The sequence below is a fragment of the Diachasma alloeum genome, unplaced genomic scaffold, assembly GCF_001412515.2.
Source record: "Diachasma alloeum isolate Michigan unplaced genomic scaffold, Dall2.0 Dall_scaffold_00183, whole genome shotgun sequence".
NCBI lineage: Eukaryota > Metazoa > Arthropoda > Insecta > Hymenoptera > Braconidae > Diachasma > Diachasma alloeum.
In genome coordinates this window covers 2,381,643-2,390,395 of record NW_021680349.1, presented here as the reverse complement: position 1 = coordinate 2,390,395, position 8,753 = coordinate 2,381,643, and the positions used below count along the sequence as shown (strand labels likewise).

The following is an 8,753-nucleotide window of genomic DNA, read 5'->3' as shown; positions in this document are numbered from 1 at the left end:
CTCTCTCTCTCTCTCTCTCTCTCTCTCTCTCTCTCTCTCTCTCTCTCTCTCTCTCTCTCTCACACCCCCGATACCACACACTCATCTCATCCCCGTGAAATGCCGACCATTTTACCACCCTCTTTATCGTTTTCCTTCACTTCATGTTACGTCCAGACAGTCTCAAGGGGCTTAATCGTGCCACGCCTCATGTCTTCTGACTGGAAAAAACATGGCGGCTTGACTCTCTAGTTAACTGACAGGTCATTGAAATTAGTGGAGGATTGTGGAGTCGTAGTCGGCGGTGGAGAAGGAGGGGATATTTTTCTTTTTCGAATGTCGAAGTTGCAATTGTTGAGCGGAGGATGAACGTGATGACGGAGGTTTCTGGCAGGTCACTGAATTTGGAGGAGGGTTTTTGAGGAATTATGACGAATATTTGGGAATAAAGAGAAAAAGTGGAGGAGAACGGCCCTTTATTGTTCGTTTGGATCGCATGAAGCGCTTCAACTTTCAGGGTACACGGAGAGAAATGTCCAGTAAAAATTACGGAACGCTCCGGAAAAATTCCGTGATTTTAGGTGGAAATTACGTGACAGTTCCGTAAAATTTGCTACAACCACATTTCGCTCCGGAATTACGGAAACGATACGTAATTTTTATTGAATATTTTTTTCTGTGTAGTTATCAGACGTTCAGAAAATTGCAGGTACATTTCTTGGAAATTTCTTCGATTGGAAATTCCAGGGATATTTCCGGGGATTTCAATGGAAAATTTACAATTCAGTAGCGAAGCGGTAAACCGGGTCAAGTCGATTTTGACTTTTGACGAGTTTTTAATGAATATTTCGGAATCGAAGAGAGATAGCAACATTTTTCTCACGACCTTTTTTATAACTCTCAATTAGCTCTACAAAAAAGGTCATAGCAAAAATTTTCCTATCTTTTTTAGATTCTGAGATATTCGTCAAAAACTGGCCAATAGTCAAAATCGACTTAACTCGGTTTACCGCTTCGCTACTGAATTGCAGGCAAAAATCAATTGAAATTGTGAATTTGAGTTAAATTATTCTATGAAAATTAATAGAAATTAGACAAACTCAGGTGAATATAGTCTTGACGCTTCAATTATTATTATTTAAGAATTCAGCATAAAAGTGAATTGAAATGAACTCATTGAAAATTCGTGCTACTAAGAAATTTAGAGTTCCATTCAGTTTTCAGTAAAATTTGAAATTTCTTCATTTTCTTCCTTAAATGGAATTCAATATCACTCTCCTAACAATTACTCCTAAACCATTTATGAAATTTGATTTTTTTTCAATAGTATCGACTTAATTTTATCACTTCCAACGATTTGTTGCTGAATTTATGAAAAAAGAACTGCAAGAATGTTAAGGATAATTAAAAAAACATTGGAATTTCATGAACAATCCAATAGTATTTTTCTAAAGACTGAAAATGTACGCAATTCAGAAGAAAAAGCATATTGAAATTTCGCGATTCAATTCGAATTCAAGTGAATTCGGAAATTGATATTAAAATGGGGTTTTTCAACGACAAAATTTCCTGCAATTTCAGCAAAAAATGTCATCCGTTAAAAACTAAGAAAAAAAATCAACCTTGTGAATAAAACATTAACCATAATTCATAAATAAAAGTGTACTATTTGAATAAAAGATAGCGGCCAGTCCGAGTTTAAAATAAAAAACGAAAAAAAGACGAAAAAAAATCCCTCTCCCTGGATCACGTGGAATGTGGGGCAGAGTTAATGAGACTTCCACTTGGTATTACTTAACAGGTCGTTGAAATTAGTGAAAGAGTAATAAGGTAAAGGAGAATTAGCGGAGAACAACGGGATTTTGCCTTTCCCAATTCTCCCGTGGCTCGGTTCACTCGCGAATAAGTAGAGAATTCCCTTCGTTATTTTTCTTGAAGCTCTTCCCATCTATTTATAGGGTATGGGGTCTATTCAATGGGGCTTACACTGTGTTACTTAACAGGTCATTGAGATCGGGACGAATGACGGAACAATGAAAACACAGGGGAAAAAGAAATGGAACAGCTTTTCCTCCGGTTAGTTTTTTTTTTCCGGTCCGGATGTTAGGTCAATTCAGGGAGTGGGAGGGGGTTGAGTGTCATCTTGTTCCAGGTACGATGTCTGCATTATTGCGGATGGAGTGGTGCTTGTCTCGTTCACATGGGACGTGAGAAATAAATCACATTCCACTTTATTCGCAATATAATGCGGAATTAACATCATCACGTGCACTTCAATCCAATTAACCTTTTTTTATTTATTTCGTTTATCGTTGAATCGGTTTCCGGACATTTATGTGAGTAGCTGGACAGTTTCGAGGATCATTTCAGCGCATTCAATCACAGGATTTATTGTTGGATATCGCATCATTCAATTTAGCGACTCATTAGTTCTACAGAAAATCCTAAATTGAAAAAAAAGTGAAATTATTGTAGAGAGCTTTATTCATGGAACAAAGCAAAATCTTTTTGAATGCAAAAATACACTATTGAAAATTTCCGTTTGTATTTTTCAATTGAAATTCCTCAAAATTTACTGAAATTTAACGACAAATAAACTAATGTTTTACATAAAAACCTGAACATTTGTATTGAATTTTTCTATAAATCTAGTTTCAGGTACAATGCCTGCATTATTGCAGCTGGAGTGGTGCTTCTCTCGTTGATATGGGACGTGAGAAATAAATCACATTTCGCTTTATTCGCAATATAATGCGGAATTAACATCATCACGTGCACTTCAATCCAATTAAACTTTTTTTATTTATTTCGTTTATCGTTGAATCGGTTTCCGGACATTTATGTGAGTAGCTGGACAGTTTCGAGGATCATTTCAGCGCATTCAATCACAGGATTTATTGTTGGATATTGCATCATTCAATTTAGCGACTCATTAGTTCTACAGAAAATCCTAAATTGAAAAAAAAGTGAAATTATTGTAGAGAGCTTTATTCATGGAACAAAGCAAAATCTTTTTGAATGCAAAAATACACTATTGAAAATTTCCGTTTGTATTTTTCAATTGAAAATCCTCAAAATTTACTGAAATTTAACGACAAATAAACTAATGTTTTACATAAAAACCTGAACATTTGTATTGAATTTTTCAATAAATCTAGTTCCAGGTACAATGCCTGCATTATTGCAGCTGGAGTGGTGCTTCTCTCGTTGATATGGGACGTGAGAAATAAATCACATTTCGCTTTATTCGCAATATAATGCGGAATTAACATCATCACGTGCACTTCAATCCAATTAAACTTTTTTTATTTATTTCGTTTATCGTTGAATCGGTTTCCGGACATTTATGTGAGTAGCTGGACAGTTTCGAGGATCATTTCAGCGCATTCAATCACAGGATTTATTGTTGGATATTGCATCATTCAATTTAGCGACTCATTAGTTCTACAGAAAATCCTAAATTGAAAAAAAAGTGAAATTATTGTAGAGAGCTTTATTCATGGAACAAAGCAAAATCTTTTTGAATGCAAAAATACACTATTGAAAATTTCCGTTTGTATTTTTCAATTGAAAATCCTCAAAATTTACTGAAATTTAACGACAAATAAACTAATGTTTTACATAAAAACCTGAACATTTGTATTGAATTTTTCAATAAATCTAGTTCCAGGTACAATGCCTGCATTATTGTAGCTGCAGTGGTGCTTCTCTCGTTGATATGGGACGTGAGAAATAAATCACATTTCGCTTTATTCGCAATATAATGCGGAATTAACATCATCACGTGCACTTTAATCCAATTAAACTTTTTTCATTACTTCGTTTATCGCTGAACCTTTTTCCGGACAATTTCGAGGGGCATTTCTGTGCATTCAATCACAGGATTTATTGTTGGATATCGCGTTATTCTATTTAGCGATTGAGTGCTCGAATTAAAAGCTTCATTAATTGTACTGAAAAACCGAAATGAAAAAAAAAATGATATTATCATAGAGAACTTTTTTCACGGAACAATGGAAAATCTACACGTGAGACTATTATAAAAATGTCGTTATTCCTTTTAAATTCAGAAATATTTTTGAGAAATTCAACCTGAAATTTTTTTTTATATTTTTCAATCGAAAATCCTTGAAACCCACTAGATATCGATTAATATTTTTCATGAAAACGAAACATTTTATTCCCCACGAATGATATTCCCCATTGTCATACAAAAATACTAGTCTCCTCTAACATATTCAGTCAGTTCAGAAAAAATCCCTAATATCTGAAACATATTTACCTGAGATAAGTTATTTGCCGGACAGGTGGCCCGAGTAAGGTATTATTATTACTAAATTTATTATTTTCATGATTTTTTTACGCACTTCCAATCTTTTGATACATAATATTCTTTGGGTTCCGTGAAACAAAATCACTCCGAGATTTACGTCATGGAAGACAATTACTTCTCCCAAATAAATATGTTCTAGATATAAGAACATTTTTCTCTCGGTGCACGCTTTGAATGTTGAGAAGTCTTAATTGCAACTTTCAGTAGAAAAGCTGAGTTTGTTCATCCCCTTCCACAACTCCACTCGCGCAGTTATTCAGAATCAATAACTTCAGAAGTTCTGTCCTTTCAGATTCAGAATATGATCATTTTGTCACAACGAATGTCCTAAAACTGGGTCTTCTACGTCAATTATTTTCGACCCTAGTTTCCAAAAGTGAAATACATACCTTGACTTTTTTTATCAATAATATCAGGTTTCTAACTTCTAATTTCTCCAGTTTATCTATCCACACTGAGAACAAAATTCCCAATATCTGAAAAATATTTACTTCAGACGAGTTATTTGCCGGACAGGTGTCCCGACTAAGGTCTCTATTTATTATTTTCATGTTTTTTTTACGCACTTCCAATCTTTCAATATCTAATATTATTTGGGTTCCGTGAAGCGAAATCACTCCGAGATTTACGCCATTGACGATAATTTACACGGAGAGAAATTTTCTAGAAAAATTCTAGTACGAGAACTGGAAAAAATTACAATCCACCGGCTGCGAAAAATTCTAGTGCTGTTAAGGTAAAATTTCTTAGTATTTCTGGTAAAATTTCAAGGGATTTCTGTGAAATTTTCACAGAACTACTGAGAACAATTCACGTTTTCCCCAATAAAATTTCTAGTGACGGCACTGAAATGTTTTCCTGGCCGTCACTTTGCGTCTCTTTTCCCGTGCTAGCACTAGAGTTTTTCTAAAAAATTTCTCTCCGGGTACTTCTCTCAAATAAATGTCCTCCACATAAGACAAATTTTTCTCTCAGCACACGCTTGGAATATTGAGAGGTCTTAATTGCAACTTTCAGTAGAAAAGTTGAGTTTGTTCATCCCCTTTCACAACTCCACTCGCGAAGTTATTCAGAATCAATAAATTCAGAAGTTCTGTTCTTTCAGATGATAATTTTGTCACAATGAATGTCCATTCACTAGTTTTAAAATTAGGCACAGATGTCCGAAATCTGGGTCTTCTACAAAAATTATTTTCGACCGTAGTTTCCAAAAGTGAAATACATACTTTAACTTTTTTATCAATAATATCAGGTCTCTCCAGAAGACTGGTGGTTGGGTACAGCATGGTTGGTTGCGCCTCAGGATCAAATGTCACATGCTGATTATTGTGGTGGCCACCGGCCATGCCGCGGTGATAACCACCGGGCGTTGGACTACCCATCCCCGATACCCTCGTTGTCATGGTGAGATGCGTGACGACACCTTCACCCGCGAGACTCTCCTCATCTTCACCCGCGCTCTCTGCAAAAATGAAAAAAATACTGGATAGAGAAGTGAATGAATTGAGGATTGAACGATCTGCCTGCGTTTGACATTTAATTTCCTCGCAAACGAATGAATGGGCGTGATTGGATCTTGCGAAGCTGAAGGCATGGCGCGGCGGACGTTTACTTTTATTACTTTGATTACTCAATGTCAAGGATAATTTCACGGAATTTATCTCTTTCTTTCAGATTTTTCTGCGAATTTGAGGTGGACAAACAAAGTGGAATGGGTTTTGATTAAGGACTTGTTTACACAGAGATAAACAAATTATGAAAATTCAGGGAAAATTTTTGTATTTGGGAATCCCTTCCCAAAAAAATTATCACTTTTTTCCCAAGTTTTAAGGGAATTTCAATTGTGAAAAATCAATAAAATACAATAATAAGCAGATGATTAAAAATTTCTAGCTGTTTGCTCATCGTTTCATCAAAAAAATCACCTTGAAATGAGAAAAAAGTCTAGGTTCTAGAAAAATATTGCATGTATATAAGAAACTCTACAATTGAATAAAAAAAAACTCTACAATGTTATAAATCATTAGGTGAAATTTCCGGCTCACGTTTTGGAAATTTATCTCACACTTCAGTTCCACTGTAATTTAAAGAAGTTCCGGCACTAAAAATTCAAAACTGTATGGAAAAATCAATGAAAACTGTAGATTTCAGTTCGATTACTCCACGAAAATGACAAAAAATCGTAAAAAGTCAAGTGGAGGTTTTCTTGAATTTTAAATTAATTGAAAATTGAGAGTAATTAGGTAGTTAATGCCCATGTGTTGATTGACAATGCAAATAAGACGGAAATTCCACAATGTCCATGGATTTTCAAGTGAAAATGAATATTCACTGCCAAATTCCCTTGAATTTTCAAGAAATTCCTCTAAAATTCTTGGAATTCCCCAAATATTAAATTCAAAAAGAGATTTCTCCGAGCTATCCAGATTATTCATTAATTTTTCCGGAATAATTAAACTAAAATTTACAGTTCCCACGGATTGTTCCATGAAATTATGAATTTTCAATGGCAAAATTCCTTAAAATTCCACTGAAAAATTTTCAAAAGTGCATGCAAATTCCCCATTATCCATCTTCATCCGCATTTTTCCACACCATTCTCCACCATGCACCACTTCCCCAAACTATGCATTTATTAAACAATAAATTAGATGTTTTAGAATGAAATATGTAACGAGTAAGTGCCTATTCAGTGCAATAAACGTCGATCAAAGAAGTTTCTCGTGTGCGGTGAATCGGAAAGCCCCTACCCTGCCACCAGGACATCTCGAGTAAGACCTCCATCCGGTCTCGTTTCCCAGGGTTGATGGATCGACGAGAACACTCCCCACCGATTGTCTCCCGCAAACACGCGATCACGCGCTCCCTTCTCAAACGAGCCCCAACGACCCTCTTCTTACCTTCCACCTCGTTGGTACGTGTGTAACTGGCTTAGATACAATACCGGGCGCATGCGGTTATCCACGAGGGGGGAAAAAAATATATGGATCGAGGATCGATGTTTAAAGTTGACTGCAACGACCTATTCATATGGGGTCATTGTGCCAAAGTCGCGTTGCATGTCTGACCCGCAACCGGGGAAATGAACCGTCGTTACGATCGATAAGTGCAACACCTACTTACTGGATTTGTTTAGAATCTTTAACTCTGAAAATCGAGGGTTCCTATGAAAATAACAGCAGGGGACATCAACAGTAGTGGAATCACTTTTTTTACTCAATTTCGTTGCGCTTGGCCCCTCCAATTGAGGGATTCACGTGAAACGACAGTCTGGCATGTCATTTAAATTCATTTTCTCCTCATTTAAAATTCAATCTCAACACACATGCATTTTACATATTCCGAAAATTTGTGGGTGAATATTTATGAGGGTTGTTCAACATATTTATTTTTATTCTGGGTAAAATCGAGGGGAAAATTCTGTAGTAGAGGTTGAAGGAGTTTTAGAAGTGATAGACAGGATTAGGTATTGTTAACGAGTGGATTTGGTTGGAGGATAGGGGCTATGCGGCCTCACCAAATGTTCATTCGTTAATTGTTAACAGATTCACCTTTCAAGTGAATCATTCGTTAATTATTGACGAATCTCGTTTGGAATGAATGAATCATTCTATCAGTGTGGATGTATTTAATTGTGGAATCTCAAAGGGTCATCTGATATACGAGAAAAAACATTTTTATTTCCTGGGATATATCACTGATTTTCACAAGTCCAGCGCCAATTATTGGTGATATTTTTTTGGTGATTATTCTTTGTAAGTTAGTTAAAAGATTATTACAATAGAACAGATAATCAAAATATCTCGGTTAATCATTTATTGTAATTTTGCGGTTTTGCTTGCACTGATATGTCCGGATGAGTTTTGGACGAGGAATAAAATTTGGAACACTGAATTTTGGCAATTTTTGGAATTATTTCCGAATTTAAAGTTTTAGGACTTCTATTTATTTGATTAATGAGAGTAATTCGTAGAATGGAAGTAATGATTGCAACTGGCTAAGGAGTTGGAGTTTTTGGTTCAAATATTTACAGTGAGAAAAATTTTCAAGAAAAAATCATGTGCTGGGACCAGAAAAATTATTGGAGTCTCCAAAATTTCTCTCCGTGGAGATGTTAATTTTTTTAATTGATTAAAAATCCAACTAGGTTGAAAAATCCTCGTTATCTCCGGTTTAAAAATTCGTAACTCCACTGAATTCTCAGTAAAATTTGAAATTTCATTTTTTCCTCCTGAATCAAATTCCATCTAATTCTTCTAAAAATAACTTATAAACTGTCTACAAAATTTGATTTTTCCTCGACCAGTGTTGCATCAAGTGAATACGTCTTAATTTTTACAAAATTATTCATTTCATGTGCCTAATAACGTGACTAAAAAAACATGAAAATTAATCGTTTGAATGAACCCATTTACGCATCAAAATAAACTCAAGTAAATTA

The 8,753-nt window shown here is 35.2% G+C and overlaps 1 protein-coding gene across 3 annotated transcripts in view; it reads right to left on the bottom strand.

Moving 5' to 3' along the window:
- Nucleotides 1-8,753, bottom strand: part of LOC107047366 (transient receptor potential-gamma protein) — a 39,685-nt gene that overhangs the window by 16,196 nt on the left and 14,736 nt on the right. For all 3 annotated transcript variants that reach the window (XM_015270133.2, XM_015270137.2, XM_015270142.2), the window contains exon 2: nucleotides 5,539-5,774. In XM_015270133.2, the coding sequence (XP_015125619.1) occupies nucleotides 5,539-5,715 (177 nt within the window). In that variant the 5' untranslated portion in view covers nucleotides 5,716-5,774. The remainder of the gene's footprint in view (nucleotides 1-5,538; nucleotides 5,775-8,753) is intronic.